At 43.1% G+C, this 20,950-nt stretch overlaps 1 protein-coding gene across 3 annotated transcripts in view; it reads right to left on the bottom strand.

Annotated features, from left to right (window-relative positions):
• The window catches only part of EEIG2 (EEIG family member 2), a 40,456-nt gene extending 35,393 nt beyond the window's left edge, over positions 1-5,063 (bottom strand). For 2 of the 3 annotated variants that reach the window (XM_032803719.2, XM_032803720.2), the window contains exon 1: positions 4,652-5,063. In XM_032803719.2, the coding sequence (XP_032659610.1) occupies positions 4,652-4,800 (149 nt within the window). In that variant the 5' untranslated portion in view covers positions 4,801-5,063. Of the gene's footprint in view, positions 1-4,356; positions 4,569-4,651 lie in introns of those variants that run through there. The other variant, XM_075067840.1, reaches the window with a different exon arrangement.
• Positions 5,064-20,950: the final 15,887 nt, after the last annotated feature.

The following is a 20,950-nucleotide window of genomic DNA, read 5'->3' as shown; positions in this document are numbered from 1 at the left end:
GTAAGCATACTGGCAAAACTCCATGGTGTGGAGGGGTTTTTCTGTCATTGTAGGAACACCCTTGCCCCGAGTGACAGCGTTAGGTTGGCATAGCTATGGCACTCAGGGATGTGGATCATGTGCACCTCTGACTGCCATAGCTACATTAACCTAAATTTTAAGTGTAGACCAGGCCTAAGACAGTAGCATCTGCCTATAACAGTAATGGGATGTTAGTACCTAAAGTAATCAGCACATGAAAATTATCTGTTACTGCTAAAGCAAAATCATTCAGCAGTGTGTTAAACAGGAATGAGATGAGAGTAAAGTGTTGCTGGTCTGAAGTCCCTCCTCCCACCAAAAAAACCCCAACAAACATCCCAGTTATTTGGGACTACACTTCTGTGTAAGGTTACAGTTAGAAGTCACCTACTACAGGACAGACTCAGACTCAACAAAGAAAGTAACAGAACGCCACTAGCTGTCACCTTCAGCCCCCAACTAAAACCTCTCCAACGCATCATCAAGGATCTACAACCTACCCTGAAGGACGATCCATCACTCTCACAGATCTTGGGAGACAGGTCAGTCTTAGCTTACAGACAGCCCCGCATCCTGAAACACACACTCACCAGCAACCACAACCACACAACAAAAAACACTAACCCAGGAACCTATCCTTGCAACAAAGCCCGTTGCCAACTCTGTCCACATATCTATTCAGGGGACACCATCATAGGACCTAATCACATCAGCCACATTATCAGAGGCTCGTTCACCTGCACATCTACCAATGTGATATATGCCATCATGTGCCAGCAATGCCCCTCTGCCATGTACATTGGCCAAACTGGACAGTCTCTACATAAAAGAATAAAAGGATACAAATCAGACGTCAAGAATTATAACATTCAAAAACCAGTCTGAGAACACTTCAACCTCCCTGGTCACTCGATTACAGACCTAAAAGTCGCAATATTACAACAAAAAAACTTCAGAAACAGACTCCAATGAGAGATTGCTAGATTGGAATTAATTTACAAAATGGACATCATTAAATTAGGCTTGAATAAAGACTGGGAGTGGATGGGTCATTACACAAAGTAAAACTATTTCCCCATGTTTATTTCCCCCTCCTACTGTTCCTCGCAACTTCCTGTCAACTGCTGCAAATGGACCATTTTGATTACCACTACAAAAAGTTTCTCTCTCTCCTGCTGGTAATAGCTCACCTTAACTGAGCACTTTCGTTAGAGTGTGTATGGTAACACCCATTGTTTTATGGTCTTTGTGTGTATTATATATATTTTTGTTCCTACTGTATTTTCCACTGCATGCATCCGATGAAGTGGGCTGTAACCCATGAAAGTTTATGCTCAAATAAATTTGTTAGTCTCTAAGGTGCCACAAGTACTCCTGGTTTTTTTTTAGTTGATTAAAAAGTGCATGGTCCAAAACTCCATTTTGGTATAATTATCTGTGATGCTGGCAGACCCAGTGCCAGCTCATGCCAAGGCCCCAAGCCTAACAGAACACTGTTTAACACATGGGTGGAAAACAGTCTGGTTTACTTGGGGGGTATTATAGTAAAAACAGATATTAGTATAATAAAAATGTGTTTAGACTTTATGAAATGCTAGTAGCAGGCTGCATGTATTATTCTTGCTTATAATATCTGTATCCATGCTATAAGGTAATACTTATGTGTGTGCTCTATAACTGTAAAATTTTTGTTCTGAAACTCTGGAACTCAACTTGGTGGGGTGGGGAATTAGAAAAATCTCACTTTACCTAATACAAAATGCTGGATTCCTACAGAAGGCATCCTCTCCTGATCACCAGGAAGGATTACTGAGTCCAGATGGGCCACTGTAGAACAAAGACTTTGTCAATTGACCCCTGAAGAGGTCATATGCAGAACCGTTCATCCCATCAGCTTGAACTCCATGGAAGGGGGGATTAGGATCCCTTAACAGAAGGAATTGGGGTCTCTTTATGCTATCTAGACTCTGACAGACAAAGATTCCTAAACATAAGCAAGAGATCCCCATGCTGCTTGGCATGGGTCAGCCCTAACGGATATACAGAGCTGCTTATTATATAAACTTATATAACCCTTTTAAATCTAAGATTGTTTCTCAATTGTGTGCATACATCTCCAGTTTTAACCTTGTCAATAGTTATCTTTAGTTAATTTATTACAGGACTGGCTACATGTACTCTTCGATTTGAGAGCCGAGTACAACTGACCTGGGGTAAGTGACCTGTCCTCTGGGACTGGAAGTAACCTGAACATTGTGTAAAGTGACCATCTATCACAAAGTCAAGCTTGCCTGGGTAGCAAGATAGACTGGAATGCCCAAGAGGACTGTCTGTAACTCCCTGTTAAGGCTGTATAGTGTCTGAGGTGTTTACACTTGTTACTGGGCCAGTGAAATCTAAGCACAGAGCTCACAAACAAGTTGGGGTTTGTGCCCTGCTTCTTAAGAGTCTGCCTGGAGGTTGGTATTCTCATTCATGAGTCACTCCAGGCAGTGTATCTTTATCCTCATAAAACACTTCCATCCACAGAATCAAAACAGATAATTCAGTGAAGTCTGTGACTAACATATATGGTAATTTAATAATAAGCACTGAATGGCAATATAATTTTTTACACTGATTTCTAGCTGTTCAGCCTTGAAAAGTTTCAGCAAGTAATCATTTTGGTAATGACATTAAAGCAAAGCTGTAATCCATGTCACGGACAAATAATATATTGGGGTTGGATATTTATTCTCTCAAGGATTTACTGAAGTTGACAAGCCAAAATAGAAAAAAAAAAAATATAACTGCCAATGCTGCAACTTCCACCTGGTATATGGAAAGATAAAAATCAAGTTACGTTCTGTGTCATGTACCATCAGCAGCAAATAAATATCCTGCTGACAGTTCTGTTGCTGACGTATGAGGCAAAAAGGAATCCAGCTGTCTTTCCACAGCTGCATTTGCTCTGCAGGTTGACAAATGGAATTATTCCTATTAAGTACATGGCTCAGACACATACAAGAAATAAGATTCCATTTTTCTATGGACACTTTTATGTTAAATACTTATACTGTGATTCTCAAATTACATAAAAAAAGTGAAAAGTGGCAGTAAAGTATCAAACAGAAGACAGAAGAAGAGTACAGTATAGGCTGCCTTAAATCAGATTATTAATGGACACTGCTGACTGAAACCATGTGTTACACTAACTGGGTTGCAAGAACCTGAATATTCTTATTTCCACTTTTTTACATAGAATGGGAAAACTGTGCTTCCTTTCTAGTCATATTATGTTATATAAATTAACACTAGTCAGAAATTTACTTTAAAAAAGTCTGCATGGAAAAAAACAGAACATAGTCACGTTACATTAGGCGCTAATTTTCTTGGCTTTCTGTCTACAATATTTCAGCAGACTTCCATATTCTTATTCCATTAACATTCTTGTTGATAGATATGGAAGAGACTGGGGGGGAGGGGAAGGAATGTGACTACAGTAAATAAGTTTACATTCCCATGAGATTTTAAAATCAATATAACTTTGCCCTTACTGAAGAGTCCATGCTTTAGAACAGCATGACTCTTATTTAGGGAGACAGAGTGTGTGTCCGTATGTGTGTGCACTATTACTTTTTAACTGAGGAAATAAACAAATTTGGGGAAGCATGTATGGCAAATCATTTTATCTAGCAGAAGTCTATCCAAGTCTTTTCTAGCTTCTTCCAAGCTGTTGCATCACACAAAACACCATGTCTAACGAGAAGATAAGAGATGCTCTAAAGCCATTCCTAAATGCCAACAAAACTTGCAAGAAACGTTTTTTTTAAGCTTCAGAGATGGACACCTCACTTCTGAGTCATCTAATCTTTCTGTAGTGGTTCATTAATGGCCCTTTCAAAATATGTAATCTAATCAGAAGCAGTACATAATTTAAGAGCAAGTCCACAATGACAAAGCTCCAAAGGTAAAAGTGCTGCTGTCACCTTAGTGCAAGGAAAGAAGTATACTGCATGCTTGAGTTTAGTACATTGCACCGTATATCCGCATGACCCAGCCAAAACACACAGTAATCAATGGAGCCCTGAAAATCTGCGAATATCCGCGGACCACGTTTGCGGTTGGACGCAGATACATATTTTGTATCCAGCAGGACTCTAGTAAATACCAAGGACAGTCAATAAAGGGCTTAACTGCTTGCTCTTACGTGTTTCTACGTTCAGAAGCTTGCTAGAAACAGAAAGCGACTATGAGATGGATGTAATTGTTACCTTCTTTCCAAATGTACAGTTACCATGATGCATGCACTAGAGATCAAGCAGCAGAGTGACAACTCATAAGTGATGTACTTACAGCGCGGGCTGGTGGATGAAGAGGGTTAAAAGCTTTTAATTCTGACCAGAGGATACTGCTTTTATCGCAAGGCTACAGAGGTAGAGGGCTGCAAGGGTTGGGGGGGGGGGGCGGCATGAGGTGGAAGACTATTTGGAGGCAGAAGGGCTGCACAGCGGCGGGTTTGCAAGGCGCTCCGGAGGAAGGCGGCTGCACAGGTCCCTGTGGCGGGGACGGGGTTTCATGCCGACGAGGGAGGTCTGCATGCACCGCTCGCCAGACTGGTGCCAGGGCGCGCAGAGGGGCAGGCACCTACCGGGAGGACTCCCCGCTGAAGCTGCCGCCGTCCAGCAGCCGTACCTTGCAGAAGAGGATGCCGTTGACGAAGGGCACGGACGAGAGCTCGTCCAGCTCCAGCTCCACGCGGAACTTGAACTTCTTCTTTTTCATCATCATGAAGGCCATGGGCGGGGGCCGGGGAGCCTCCGGCCGGACCCTCAGCGCCTCGCCCCGGTCTGCCAACGCCCGCCTGCCGCGCTCATGGCTGCTGGGACGGGCACGCCCGCCCCCTGCCCATGGTGCTGCCCGCCCGGCTCCCAACGGCGCCTCCTACTGCCGCCCGCCCGAGCCGCTTACATGGCAGCCGCCGCCTCCCTTTCAAACCAACCCGCCTCCGCTCTCCGAGGGGGGGGGCAGCGCCGCGCTGAGCCCCAGTCAGGGCTGCAAAGCCTGGCCCTGCTGCCGAGCCGCGCGGCCGCCGTGCGACTCTCGCCCGGCGGGCGGGCGCCCCTAGCGGCCCGGACACGCCGCGCAGCCAGCTAAAGAAGGAGGGAGAAAGAGGGCGGGCGGGCGCCTCACCGCACTAAACACACGGCGGGGGGCGGGGAGGAGGGAGGTGCTGGAGGAGGCGGTGGCTGAATTGCGAGGGCTGGCAGCGGGGCTCCCCTGGCTGGGCTCAGCGTTCCGCATGCGGCTGCTCCCCTGCGTCCTCAGCCCGGTGCAATGCGCTGCTCCGCCCCATGCTGCGCGGTGGGCACCTGCCCCGGGGGTGTGCGATCAGAGACATCTTCAATCCACGGAAAACCTCCGCCGCCCCTGGAGAGCCTCCATGACCGCTTCATGTGTGCAACGGAAAGCATAGAGTGTAGGGGGTGATTATGTACGGCTTAACATGCTGGCAGGTGATTGACGTTATGAGTACCACTGAGGATTGCAATAGAAGAGAACAATTTAGCATGATCTCACACGTAGACATGTATCCACTGGGGTTTCCAAATATAGGCCACCATCCTACAAGGGCTATGCTTGCACTTTATGCCTGGGAGTAGACCCACTGAAGTGTTATTTAACAAGGTTCCTCCATTCAGCAGAGTTGGCCAGCTGCAGAGGAAGCAGAAGGTTGTAACCGGTTCAGCAGCATAAAGCACTTGCTATATGCTGGTGATCTTTCAGTGTTTCCCAGTGCATTTTGTTAGGGGTGGTGCAGCTCACTGATCCCACCACAGAAACAAAGCCCATTATTTTCATAATAATAACAATTTTTAAATGCATTATTCTGTAGAAGTTATAGAAAAATAAAACAGATCTGAGTTCAGTAAGAGGGTATAATTGTTCACAATTTTATTTTATTCTTGTGAGCAGATCAGCAGTTGAAACTTCAACTCTGAAACATCTAGACTCCTTGGAGCTCTAGGTTCAAATCTTGGCAGAGTCTAGTTCTTTATCTTTCTATAGCAGCTTACTGTGTGTAAGGCTAGTACTTTAAAAATACATATATTTTTGCTCCAGTTTCTGACCCCTATGTCCCATTCTGACTCTGTCACCTATCTGCCAGCAGTAAATTACCAGTAACAGTTATCCAGGACCATGCAGGTTGTCTTTCCAGGGGAGGGGAAATCAGTGACACTGAGTCTACATATAAGCTAAGTAACTTGTTTTATTTACACATATACATCGCTCCTTGCACAAAGGGAATCATACCACACAGCATTTTTTCCTAGGACTGAACATTTGCTCACATACTAGAAAGAGCAACTTGTAAAATGGTGTAACGCCACCATCTGGTGACACCTGCTATAATATAACGTTATGCTGGACAAAACCTAGTTGAAGCTGGTGGGTGTAACATCACCCAGGATAAATGTATAAAGCAATTGAGCCCCTTTATGGAATAGATAGCTGGAACAATCCTCTACCCCAAACTCAGGCCGCATGTAAGGCTAGAGTAGAAATTGAGCCAGGGAGATCAAGGGGTTTACCAAGAGCCTGGTCACAAACACAGAAGTGGTAGATTATTGAAGCTCTGTGCATGTCTGTGTGAGGGAGAATCACTCCAGACTCACTGAAAGCAGTAGAAAGCCAGGGCCAGTCATAGGAGGAGGTGTAGCCTGACCCTGAGAAAAAAGTTAGAGTGCTTTTGGTTAAAGTGCTGGCTGGAAAGATGCTTGGAAGCTATAAGAAACAGGTTGGCTTATGGAGTAGGGGGCATTCCTAGTCAGTCTGTAGGAGAATTGAGAAAGAGCTGCAAGGAGCAGGGAGGCTGTGGCAAGGAAGCACCTGGTGTACAGGAAAGATAGCTATTGCATTTATGTTGAACGGTTTTATTTCTGGGTTTGCTAAAGATTATTATTAGTACAATCTAGAAATGGTGCCTTGAAGAGAGATCCTGAACAGACTCTGGGTTTGCTGTTTAATTCTTCCTGCACTGGGGAGACAGACCAGCAGCCTACACAAGTCAAAAAGTTTCTGTTTAAAAACATGTAAATTAAGACAAGGAAAATTCTATTATAATGTAATGATGTACATGTAGGTCTAATGTGAGTAATCTACAGTTATTTTCTCCCCATATTATAGAATAAGCTTCTAGGGCCTGATGTAAAGCCCACTGAAGCGGATGGAAATATGCCCCATGATTTCAGTAGGCTTTGGATCAAGACCTGGCATAGCTCAGTAAATCAGCTTTTTTACAGCTGAGATATGTTTATGTTCTCAGATCTCTGATCTGGAGAAATGTCTATCATATTCTTAGTATAGAGAAGGTGGGTGAGGAGGTTATATTTTTATTGGACCCACTTCTGTTGGTGAAAGAGACAAGCTGTCGAGCTACATAGAGCTCTTCTGCAGGTCTGAAAAAGCTCTGTGTAGCTTGAAAATTTTTGTCTTTAACCTACAGAAGTTGGTCCAATAAAAGGTATCACCACATCTGCCTTGTGTCCCTAATACAGGAGTCAGCAACCTTTCAGAAGTGGTGTGCCGAGTCTTCATTTATTCACTCTAATTTAAGGTTTCACGTGCCAGTAATACATTTTAATGTTTTTAGAAGGTCTCTTTCTGTAAGTCTATAATATATAACTAAACTATTTTGTATGTAAAGTAAATAAGGTTTTTAAAATTTTTAAGAAACTTCATTTAAAATTACATTAAAATGCAGAGCCCCCTGTAGCAGTGGCCAGGACCCAAGCAGTGTGAGTGCCACTGAAAAATCAGCTCGTGTGCCGCCTTTGGCACGCATGCCATAGATTGCCTACCCCTGCTCTAACATCTTTGGACCAACACAAGTATAACACTGGTCAGACCCTTACTGTGACCTTCCTGGCCAAAAGCTTCAAAATTAAAAGTGTCAGAACTATGGATTTCTTAGTGTATTTAGAACCTTTAACCAAGAGGAGATCTCTTAAAATAGCAAGAGAGATCTTTATCTTAAGTAAAGGAAAAATTCTGTAGGCAAAAATCTAGCAACTTGAGATCATCAATATAAATGTAAATTTGATTTAAAGCGTCACCTAATAATCTGTAAGAGTTAGAACTCAAAAGCTTTATTTTAGGGAAGCCTTGTAAGTGCTTAATATATTGGATGTGGTTCAAGCAGGTATTTATTGTGGCTAATCCAGAAAATTTTAATGGCTCCAAGTCCCACAGTCATATTAGATAGGATTAAAAAAAAAAGGGGGGGGGGAATATATCCTCATGCTTCAGGTAAAAGCCAATCACTAAGTGACAGGAGCCAGGAAGAAGTTTCCTCTATACACAGACTATTCCATAGCTGTACATAAGATTTCTCACACCTTCCTCTGAAGCATCTAGTACTGGCAGCTGTCAGGATGCAGCATAGTAATTCCTATGTTTCTAAGTTCTGTGCACATTCTGCAAGTCAGAACAGTATTTCACATAGTAATTGATTTTAAGTGTACTATTCTCATAAAAATGAAGTTGTAGTTTGTGAAGAATAAAAAAAGAAATAAAAACTGGCTGAGGGACAACCTCACTACATTTAAACCATGAATGTAAATGTAGAAGTAAAAAATGCCTTTTAGTGACTGATCTTAGCTCATTTTTAAAGGGTACACCGTTAAGCCCCAACCTTGCAAACATTTATGCATGTTTAACTTTAAGCACCCAAGTAGTGTCGAAAGTATCAGGACCTTAATGTTTTGCAGTTTTTAAAACAAAAACAAAAGTAAATTGTTTAAGGGTTTAATCTTGCAAGGTTCTAAGTGTCCTCAGACAGTGCTTTGCAAGAGGTGCTCTGTATTTCACAGGAACATCCTCTGTATTAGGGACTCCCAAATCAGTAAGGGCCTGATCCTGCACAATTTAAGCCCGTGAGAGTTTTGCCATTGACTTTGGTGGGAGCAAAATTAGGCCCACTCGGTATATTACTACTATAAACTAAGGACAATTTTAATTTCACATTACAATTTTACTTTTTACCTACTGGTTTTTGTGGATTTCTGTTTTAGCTGGACTGTAATCACAACGTAAGTGAGTAAACCAGTGACTATACTGTGGGACTAATGGTTTTGATAACTGCCTGACTAGCTCAAGCCATCCCTCTGCTCTGACTGGAATGTGTGAGCTGTACTTTGGTGAGCCTCCACAATGCAGTGTATGACTTATTTGTTCAACCAGGCTTTTGATCAATATTTGTAATAGGGAATGTGTGTTTCTCCTAACAGTTTTGTAATGTAACATTTTTATAGAGACAAAGCACCAGTGAGGTTTGGGGAAGGGCACAAATTAATAATTTGTGATTAAATAGAATATTGACTACAATGGTATTTCCTTTCTGACTCCAACAATACAATGTACTTTCTCACTTTTTTTTTTAAATATACTCCAGTGCCAAGTGTTAGAATGTGACAGATTGATTAGAAAACAGGATGGAACTAAATCACAGAATTAAATGCTTGATAAGGAAATATTTTTGATTGTATAATATTCAGATTCCAAAAAATACACTAATGTCTTCTAACATCTTATTGTAGATGGGAATCTAGAACAGAATGCATCTCATCTATGCAGAGAAGAAAACATTCATTTCATCACCCTAAAATAAAGAAAATTGGGCCTTGAATGTGTTTTACCCAAAGTTAGTGTATTTGCATACTGTAGTTATTACCCTCTGTTTTCAGGATAATTACAAAATGCTTAAAGCATTTTCAAAGAATGAGACAGGACTGACTAATGTATGTTTTTTGCCTAATGCAGAATTAAGAGATGGGGCCAAATTCAGTCCTGGTGTAAGCATAGTACAACTTCATGACAGTCAGTGAATTTAGGCCAGGACTGATTTTGGCTCATGGAATAGGCAAGTGTCATAACTGTTTAAAAGTGCATTATCAAGAAAGCCTACATATCCAGCAAGAGCCATGATACCTGGTGCAGGCACTGAATCAAAATTCAGCTGAGTTATCTCTCCCCCTGCCCCAACCAGGCTATCAGTAAGATTTATTAAGCAGGCTTATAGTCTTTAGATAAAGAGAGATAAATATACTAAAGTATAAGTGGTGGTATTGACACAACTGAAATATTTATTAATTCTCATGGGAGTCACTAATTAAAAGCTTTTACTGTACTAAATTAAATGTATATTCTGCCAGACTCATATGAAATACAGGTCACATTGTTTTATCCCTTGATAACCTGCTGCACAGCCGTGCAACTTAGAGGGAACTTAGACCAGCACCCCCTGCTCTGAAGTGGATTCCATCATTTACAGGGTTTACAGTTGTTTTTTTTTAATGGCTTTTAGTCCCTCACCTCCCACAATAAAAATTGTTCCTGCACACCTATGGGACAACCTTCCAGACAACTCTCACACACTATATATATGAAATAGACCAGATGTCTTATAGGTCATACAGTCCTCCAGGGGCCTATCCCAGTACCCCTTTGTTGGTATCTCTGTAGCCTTCCCCAGTCTGAGTCTTTAAATAGTCCCAGTCCTGCTATGGAGCCATACTCAAGGCTTCCACCCTGGAGACTGTCTTTCTGCAGCCCTCCTTGGGCTCAGTCTTTACTCAGTCCCAGCAGCCAGCTAGGAGCCCCTCCTTTGCTCCTCTCAGTTCCTGCCAAGCACAATCTCTCTCTTGTTCCTCTGGTCCCTGCAAGCAACTCATCTGTCCATGGTTCTGCTGATCCACCACCAGCCACATTCCTCACTACTCTAGCTTCAGGCAGCAATTGAGTGACTTTGGGTTTGGCTACACTTGCAGCTGTACAGCGCTGAAAGTTAAAGCTATCTTCGTACAGCTGTGTAGGGAAAGCGCTGCAGTGTGGCCACATTTGCAGTGGTGTTGGGAGTGGTGCATTATGGGCAGCTATCCCAGTGTTCAAATGGCTGCAACGTCCTTTTGAAAAGAGAGGCGGGGTGGAGTGTGACAGGGAGGGTGGAGGAGAAAGAGAGAGGGGATTTTTGGAGCTGACACTTTGTCAGCTCCCTGCCTTGCAAGTTCTAAGGACTTGAAGATACACAGCACCAACCTTCAATCATTTTAAAATTTTCAACCCCTTCCCCCACCCCTCTCTGATTCACTAAATACAAATAGCCTTCAGACCAGATAAGCAGCTGCTCCAAAATGAACCCCCCCCCTTCCCTCCTCCGGGCTGCTTCTCTCCTCAAGCAAACACTAGGGGATCCCCCCTGCCTGCCTCTGCTCGAGCAAACAGTAGCTGTGTTTGTGTTTTAGATAAGCAGCTCCGGAAGCCCCGAGTTCACTACAAAACAAAGAGGCATCACAACAAAACAAAGAGTGTTATCTTTACTTAAAAAGCATTATGGGAAGGTTCTGGAGGTCAGTTACAGCATAGTAAGATTAATCACTGTTTACACTGGCACCCCAGCGCTGCAAGAGCAGCGCTATAGTCGTTATTTCCCAGGACGAGGTGGAGTACAGCCAGCGCTGTAGCCAGGGAGATACAGCGCTGTATGTGCCTGGCCAGTGTGGACAGGGAGTAAGTTACAGCACTGTAAAGTCACCACCAGCGCTATAACTCTCAAGTGTAGCCAAGCCCTTTGGCTCTGCAGCTTCTTTTATGTGAGCCTGCTGGGCCCGGATTGGCTGCTCCCTGAAGCCTCCCTCATAGGCTGCTTCCCTGCAGCCACTCTAAGCCACTTGGAGGACTTTTCTTTTGCTCCTCTCTTAGACAGGTTATGGTAGGACCCTAAGACCTCCAGCAGGGGGCCTCAGACCCCAGTACCCCCATCACAGAACCATTCTGCATTAATATTTTAAACCACAACGTATTCTGTTCAGTGACATTCTGCACTACTCTATGGGAACGATTCCACTCTTAGGGTTCATCTGCTCTTAAAAGTCAACATAACTACATTGGTCAAGTGTGTGAAAAAACATCGTCTAAATTGCTGATCCAACCCACAGAATAGATGCAGCTATGTTGATAGAAGAACGTATCTGTTGATGTAGCTACTGTCACTCAGGGAGGTGGTGTTCCTACAGTGATGGAAAAACAACTTCCATCAGTGTAGGCGATATCTACACAATGGGGTTATGCTGGCATAGATATGGTTACTTAGCTATGGCAATATAGTCTCCGTAGTGTAGACGTACCCTGAGTTACACTAGTGAAAATCTGGAATCACTCCATTTACAGCAATAGGCTTGATTCTCTTTATCTTGTGTAGCTATTTACACCTGACCTAAATGGGTATGAAATGCACTTGTAAATCTTTCTGCCATCTGTCAACTAGGTTGGTGTCATGGGGTGTCAAGTCACATGTGGTCAAAGGAAAGGAAAGAGGCAATACTCAAACTTTTAGGTCCCATGCTGATGATCCTTACTATAAAACATGGTATTACTGCCTAGTGACTGGAGTCAATAAAGCAGCCCTCCCAGTCAGGACAGTGTGGCCCAATGGCCATAGTCAATAAAGGCACCCACTTCTGGGGTACTGTGGCTTATTGAGGAAGTGGGGCACTACCTAGAGAAGTGTGGCACCCAGGGTAGGGTGATAGGCCCTCCCTGCTCCTCCAAGTCCCAGCCCAGGGTCCTGGCGGTGCCAGGGATGCTCACCACAGAGTCAGCAGGGATCCTCCCCAAACACACTGACCAGTTCCCAGGTTCACCCACCAGAGAAGTCCCCTGGGCTGCTTCATAACCTTTCTTCTTCAGCAATGCTCTACGGTTCCCCAAGTTTCTGGGGTCCACAAGTGATGTAGCTCCAGCCAGCACAGTCTCTTCTCCTGGAGTCCACCTGGAGTGCTGCTTGTCATTGCTCTGTAGCCAGGGCCTGTAGCAGCTCCCTGAAAACAGTCTGCAATCTACATCCTCCCTCTTCAACAGCCTGCCCAGACCAAGTTGGGCTGCTTCCTTTTATACTCTGACTCCAGGCTGAGCATGCTCACCAGCATCAGAGGGGCAGGGCTTCCTCAGCCTGCAAAGAATAGTTAACCCTTTGGGGGTTGGTGCAGTGTAGGTACACCCCATCACAGTTGGGTTCAATAACACATCCAAGGAACCCTTTCTATAAATGAATAAAATGTCAAGCCCCCGCCAAACCTTGCTCTATCTTCCAGGATTTAGGGAATTAAAATTTTAAATCCCTCGGACACCTTTACAGGCATTTTTTCCCCGTTGAGATACAGGAGCCCTTGGGAATGTAAAACCAAAAATACTTTTTATTTGGGAAAGTTACAACTTTATTTACATAAAAATAAGAAAACCCCAAACAGTATCAGGGGTATGGCTTAGCCCACAATCCCAATCCCTGCCTGCCCGTCCACCCACCTACTCAATGCCTTTCTCATGAATCCAAACAGACTCAGTGATGCTGAAGAGTTTGCCTCCGTTCAAGTTCAGCAAAGCCCACACCACCAGATCCAGCTATAACCTACACCTCACTGGTCTGGATTCACTTGGTTAGCTATACCATCTCAGCTACTGCCCAGTCCAGTTCACCATCACTATTGGTCCAGCCGTATACTCCAGCATCTACACTTCATTATGCAGGCCTGAGTCCAACCACCCATATGCCAGACTTCCACCTAGCATCCTCCCAAACTGTGGCTGCTGTATCCCTTTGCTTGTAGTACAGTTTGGGAAAACTTGACTGTCCACTAAACTTGACTATTCAGAGGACAAATAAAGTTGACCTGCAGGATTGTGGAATACTTTTGGCGGCTCCCAGAATATAAGTCCAGTGGGGTTGTGTCTACACTGCAAAGCAATAGGACTTGAACACTGGGTCCTGGCTTTACTCAGCCACAGCCCCTCCACCCCTGTGAGTATGTCTACATAGCAATGTAAGCCCAGGCTTGAGCCTGGACTCAAGCCAAACCTTCCTTGCCTCCACACACCAATTGTGCTAACCTAGGGCTCAGATCCAGGGTCTCAGGACCCTGCAGGGCTGGAGGGTCCAAGCATAGGCGCTGACTTCTCCTGGCACCTGTGGGTGGCTTGACTTGGGTCCTGGAAATCCTGGAAATCAGATGTATCCCAGAGTTCCCAGTGGCAGAGGAGCAGCACTGCAGGCAGCCAACACAGCAGCCAGAAGCACCACTGCTGCCTGGCTGAGTGTGGTTCCCCCTTCTTGCTGCTGCGCGGAGCCTTCCAGGAGCTGGGAGCAAAGCTTATATGCAGAAGGCAGCTCCCAGCCATGGGATGTTGTGAGTTGTCCCTCCCCTAACTGTGCTGAAACGGGAGCCCTGCTGCTCCCCCTGCCTGCAGGGCAGCACTTGGTCCCAGCTTTGGTCTCTGCTCCTTGCTCCTGGGTCCTCCCACCCCTACCTATTGATCCGTGTGCAGGGGCACCCAGGCTGCATGGACTGTCAGGGTGGTGTGTGGGAGCCAGCCCCAAAACTTCCCCACAGCCTCCCACAGATCCCTTATTCCTGCCTCCTGGGGTGCAGAAGGGGCAGGGATAAGGGATCCCCAGAGGGTGCTGTAGCATACTGCACTCCAGTCCCTGGGGTTGCACTTTAATGCTCCGCAGCAAGTAGCAGCCAGGCTGGGTTGTATGTGTGTTTTTCCTCTGAAGTTTGACATAAAATGTTGGTTTCAAAACAAACAGACAAAAAGAAATAAAAAACAACCAAACAAAAACAATGAATATCCAATTTCAAAAATTAAGAATTGCAAAGTTTCATTTTAATAGGGTGGAGACTGATGTCTTAGTTATCCTCAAAACAGGTGCACATGGGCATTTTCCTGCCCATGTGACTCAGCCTAAAGGTAGAGAGCCCAATCCTCAGATTAGAGGGTAGTTCAGTATAAAGCTGCCTCAAACTGCAGTCATTCTGCTGAGCCAGCCACCAAAAGAACTAAGTATGCTCCTTTCGGGCACCTGAGTGCCATCAATAGCACCAGCACAGTTAGGAAACAGGATGGGCAGTAAAGTTTCCCCACAGTGTACCACGTTCCTAGGGCTAGAGTGTGAGGGGGGACCCTAGGCACTTAGGGATATGTTTACTTTGACTCAGGTCTGTGCACTGCAGTGTGTACACCAGAACCTTAGGTTTGAGCATGGGTCAGAAATTTCTTAATCTAGGGTTAAAATGCAGTGTAGATACTCAAGTCCAGGGTTCCCTGACATGGGTCAGCTGACTCAAGTTCCACATTGCAATATAAGGATGATTTGTGGAACTCCTTTGGCTTAATTTAATCAAAAGCTGTCCTCTGTGCCACAATGTCTTTGAACTCGTATGTTCCTGGGACTTTAAATAAATTATAACAAGGTGCTGTTACTACACAAACCTGCATGTATTTTCGTTAGCTACAATATTATTTGATTGATTTAATATACATAAGTGTAACCCTTCTGCCCATCTGAGTTGGCAGCAACAAGGGCTGGGTTCAGTATCTAGGGGTTCCATTTCAATAACACAATGCAAAACCAGCTCAAGCCCCCACCCAGCAACCTGGGACAATTACATACCACCCCCTGGGTGCCTCTAAGAGGCAATACTTCCCCTCTCACAAGCATGGAGTCTGAATGTAGCAAAATCCTTTTAATAAAGGAGGGAAACAATGCAGCATTATGTTGGGGAAACACCACAAACAGGATTCATAACACAAACTATGAGCAAAAGGCCCCCAGTAAGTTTGACAGTGTCCTTTTCCCCAAAAGTCTCTTGAGTCCAGCAACCCAAAACTCACTCCAAATTCTCTGTCCCTAGTCAGTGCAGCCACAGAGTTCAAAAGTTTATCTGCAGAGTTTTACCTCCCAGCCAGAGTGGAAGTGAGGGGGGTGGGAGTGGCACAGGGGTGTTAAGGGGCACCTTACGTGATCCAAGGCTGACTGCCCCGCCTCTCTGTGGGGTTCTGTTGCAGCCTTCACCGCAAGCTACTCCGCCAGCCACTCCGTTCCACCAGCCGTCCCGTGAGCCGCTTCAGCCATCCCACGAACAAGCTCCGCTCCATTAACCACTCCACGCTGCTCCACCAGCTGTCCTGTGAGCCACTCCAGCCATCCTGCAAACTGCTCTGCTCCACCAGTCGCTCAACAATATATCTTCAGGTCCCCCCAAAGCACTCAGCAATTTCAGCTCGTAGTAATTCAGCTCTTTAGTGATTGCAGCTTGTAGTAGGGGAGCCTCAGTGCTGGTGCACCATTGACCCAAAGTTAATTCAGCTCAGCAGCCTGTAACTAGACTTCTAATGAAATCAAAAGTAGCTCTGATATTCCACAGTGGGGAAAGGAGGCAGTGCAATTAGTACTCCAGGCCCTGAAAAGGGGCCCATACCTTCAGACACACATACCTATCCCCAACCTCTCTCAATTCACTGGGTTTTGGAACTCATGTCCCTTGTCTAGCAAGTGCTACTTAGTTGATGGCGAGTCCCTCAGTTCCATTGTCCTTGATTCACATAATCAGGGTAACAACACTTAACTCTTTCTGCTCCAATAACAGAGAAACTGGGGATCCCACAGCAGCCCAAATGGTCACTTCGGCTGTTGTGGGCTCATGCTAAGTGGGGTCGGTGTGCCTATGCAAACTAGATCAACCCCTGAAGTTCTTGTCCACAACTCACCACATTTCACCACAAGATGTCAGGGTAGAGCTCATCCTGACTCTGCTTACATAAGGAGAAAACATTTGATGTATAAACATCAGTGTCTAAGGCCTGGTCTACACTACAGAGTTCGATCTAACAATGTAAGTGTCTACACTAAAATTTCATGCCTGCGAATGTAACTGCCCCGCTATGCCGACTTAATAACATCACCTCCTCAAAAGGCATAGAGTCATTGTTGATAGGTTGATGCAGTGTCAATATAGACACTGCACTGCTTACATCAACTGTTACTGTCTTTCAGAAGCCATGCCACAATGCCCTGTGCTGACAGTACCATCAGTGCAAGGACTCCTGGTGAGGACACGCACTACTAACACAAGGAGCATAGTATGGACACGGAAAAGTGAATTACTATGGCAGCTGTATGCCAACATAACATAGGTTGACATAATTTTGCAGTGTGGATATGTCCTAAGTGTAGTAATTTTATAAAATGTAGTGTCTACTTTTGTACAGTTAGGAAAATGTCAAGGCCAACAGATTCCTGTGAATATTTACATGCAATTTTATTAATCATGTGGAAATGATTAGATGATGTTGAGCATAGGAATGACTTATTGGCTCAGCATGTAAATAAAATTTGCCTGAGGTCAAATTTAATTTATGGTCCAGATGTTTCTGTGTTCACTTTGGGGCAACTCTAAATCATACACCAGCATTTCCCAAACTTTTTTGGTCACAGAACAATTTTTAACCTATTACGGAACACTTATAATATTATTTTGTAGTCATTTGGTTTTCAAATAAAAATTGCGTTATTTATGCTCAAATATATTTTATTTTATAAAACAAAGCAAAAATACAAATTTAAAACCACTTGAACTATCAATTTCTAATTGGAAAGCGCATATAAAGTAGTACAAAAATCAAGTGCAAGAGTCAAAATTAAAAAGTGTTCTATTTAAAAAAACTGTTTTTATATATAAACAAACACCAAACAAATTAGATTTTTACTAGGAAAATCTATTTTTATAAACAGAAATACAAATTTAGATTTAATGGGATTGGTGTTTCTGCGTTTTTCTAGCACAAATTTGCTTAATATTAGGCATAATGCTGGAAAGTTGAATCCTCATGCTAGGCACAGCATCAAGTCTATTCCTATATTTGTTTTTTGTTGCAGTCTCAAACAAATAAGTTGTAGCAAAAGGAAGGAGCACTCGAACTGCACGTTTAGCCACATTAGGGTACTCTTCTATTAGGTTGCTCCAAAAATTATTCAGCGGAAGATCCTTAAATTTTATTTCAAATCAGAGTCAGAAATTAAGTCAATTAGGCCTTCATAATCGTGTGCAGTAAAGCTGACTGGTTTGACTGTAATTACAAATGGATTTCAAACCCAAGCATTATCATCAGTAGTCGTAGGAAAATATTCTAATAAAGAGGTCTGCAAGTCACATGAGTGCTGTAAAATGGTGCTGGAAACTTCTTCATGGACTGTAGAATTTATTTCAGTCAGAAATTCAGGTACTGTAGGGAAGCAGTCGAAGTTATTCTGTTACAAAGAAGATGCTCAGAATTCCAGTTTCTTTTTTAACGACAAAATTTTACAAATTATAGTATAAATGGTCACATTCTTTCCTTGCAGTGACAGGTTAATTTCATTTAATTTTGCAAAAATATCTGCATGATACGCAAGTCTCATTAGTCATGAGAAATTTGTCAGACAGTTATTAAATTTTTGTCCTGAATTATCTGAAGAGAAGAATACCAGTAGTTCACTATGAAGCTCAAAAAGCCTCACAAGCACTTTTCCTCTAGATAGCCACCTCTCAAAGTTCCTTCCCCACTCTGAACTTTAGGGTACAAATGTGGGGACCTGCATGGACACTTCTAAGCTTAATTATTAGCTTAGATCTGGTACACTGCCACCATCCAGAAGTCAGTGTCTGGTGCACTTCCTGTCCCCCCCCCAACTCTCCCCTCCCTGGGTGGCCTTGAGGGACTTCACCAATTCCCTGGTGAACACAGATCCAAACCCCTTGGATCTTAAAACAAGGAGAAATGAACCATCCCCCCCTCCTTTCCCCCACTAATCCCTGGTGAGTCGAGATCCAGTCCCCTTGGATCTTAAAACAAGGAAAAATCAATCAGGTTCTTAAAAAGAAAGCTTTTAATTAAAGAAGAAAGGTAAAAATCATCTCTGTAAAATCAGGATGGAAAATACTTTACAGGGTAATCAAATTCGTATAGCCCAGAGGAACCCCCTCTAGCCTTAGGTTCAAAGTTACAGCAAACAGAGGTAAAATCCTCTCAGCAAAAAAGGACATTTACAAGTTGAGAAAACAAAAATAAGACTAACACGCCTTGCCTGGCTGTTACTTACAAGTTTGAAACATGAGAGACTGATTCAGAAAGATTTGGAGAGCCTGGGTTGACGTCTGGTCCCTCTTAGTCCCAAGAGCGAACAACCCCCAAAACAAAGAGCACAAACAAAGACTTCCCTCCACCAAGATTTGAAGGTATCTTGTCCCCTTATTGGTCCTCTGGTCAGGTGTCAGCCAGGTTTGCTGAGCTTCTTAACCCTTTACAGGTAAAAGAGACATTAACCCTTAACTATCTGTTTATGCCACCACCTCACTTCTGTATGTAAAAGAAGCACTTTGTGCTGACTACCCATTTCCTCACACAAAATTTTAAATAACCTGGATTGAAGTGGTCGAGATTTGACAAAATTGATCATTTGTACTGCTTCATCGAGCACAATTTTCAGATATGCTGGTATTTTTTTAACTGCAAGTGCTTGTCTGTGTAGAACACATTGGCTCTTAGTGCTTTCTGGTGCCACACTTACGATTTGCATTACAGCTCCCTTCATCTTCCCAATCATTGCCTGAGCACCATCAGTAAATAAATCAGTACATTTTCCCCAACTAATTTCATGCTTTCTGATAAAATTGTTGATGCAGTTGAATATTTCTCCTCCAGTTGTGTTGTTTTGCAGAGATTCACATAAGAGCAGGTCCTCTTCAATAATATTATTAAATTTATATCGGACAAATACTAGTAGCACAGCAAGTCCTGAAAAGTCAGTGGACTCATCTAGCTGCAATGAATACTCATGGCAAATTTTCAGTCGACAAACTAGCTTTTTTTCTACGTCATTGGCAAGATCTTTAATATGGTGCGCAACAGTATTATTTGACAACTGTACAGCATCAATTTTTTTACCAGACTGCTCGCTCAACATGCATGTTACAATATCTATGCAAGGCTTGATAAGCATTTCCAATAGTATGAGCTTCTCTGGCAAGCGCTATACGGTAACTTACTCGATAAGATGCCTCTGTTGCACTTTTATTTTCTGTTTTAGCAATTGTAATAATCGAAAGTTTACAATTTCCAAGTGAGTCATGCTTCCTCTTGAAAACAATTATATCTTTGTCTTTGTATTCAGCATGCTTGGTTTCCAAATGCCTACGAAGTTTAGCAGGAGCCAATGAACTGTTTGCTAGTATTTTGTTGCACACGATGCACTGCGCATCAGCAACATCTTTTTTCCAACATACGTAAAACTGAAAGACAAATAACTTTCATCATATTTTCGTTTTGGTCTTTTAACACCTGCTTCTTCTTGTTTTTTGATATACTTCAGTGGAAATTCTTTCACCTTGGATAACTCACTAGTACTAACAGATTTTTCGGCAACAAAAGACTGCGATTGTTCATCTTCACTTTGAAGTGTCTCAATATTTTGCTTGTTTATTTTGCCCACAGTTGGACTACCAGAATAACTTGCTTTTCATTTCAAAGTTCCTTCTTTTAGCCACAAATCCATGGTGATTAGGTTTAGTAACAATATTTAAAAATATTGATTTTTGTCAAATTTTGTTTTTTCACAAATATTTATATTGTTTCGAGAGAAGCTAGTTTAGTTGTGCTTACTGCACACACGGTAAAGACCCACAGGTTTGAACGTGTTGAGAGAATATGTTATATTCAACATGGCATAAAGAGAATGGTGTGTGCATACCGCTGCAGTTCACACAGGCTCAAGTGGAAGGGTACGATGTCACTAACTGAAACATGCCCAAAAGGGATAGACATCAACATGCTTGTGTGCCACGTTCTCTTTATGCCATGATATTCAGTATGAGATCTATCAATAATTGGAAAAAGAATTTTATGTTAAATTATAGTCATTCAAAAAGACTTGTAAACTACGCTTCAAATATGCCAAATTTAAACTTTAAAAAAATTTAAAGATCCTTTTTAAAAATTATGATTCTTTCACGGAACACATCATGTGGAACACAGTTTGGGAAATGCTGTCATACACTATATAGCACAGTACTTGTTA

This window comes from Chelonoidis abingdonii, chromosome 7, assembly GCF_003597395.2.
Source record: "Chelonoidis abingdonii isolate Lonesome George chromosome 7, CheloAbing_2.0, whole genome shotgun sequence".
Lineage (NCBI taxonomy): Eukaryota > Metazoa > Chordata > Testudines > Testudinidae > Chelonoidis > Chelonoidis abingdonii.
The sequence above is the reverse complement of the archived record's forward strand: the minus strand, read 5'-3'. Positions and strand labels throughout refer to the sequence as shown.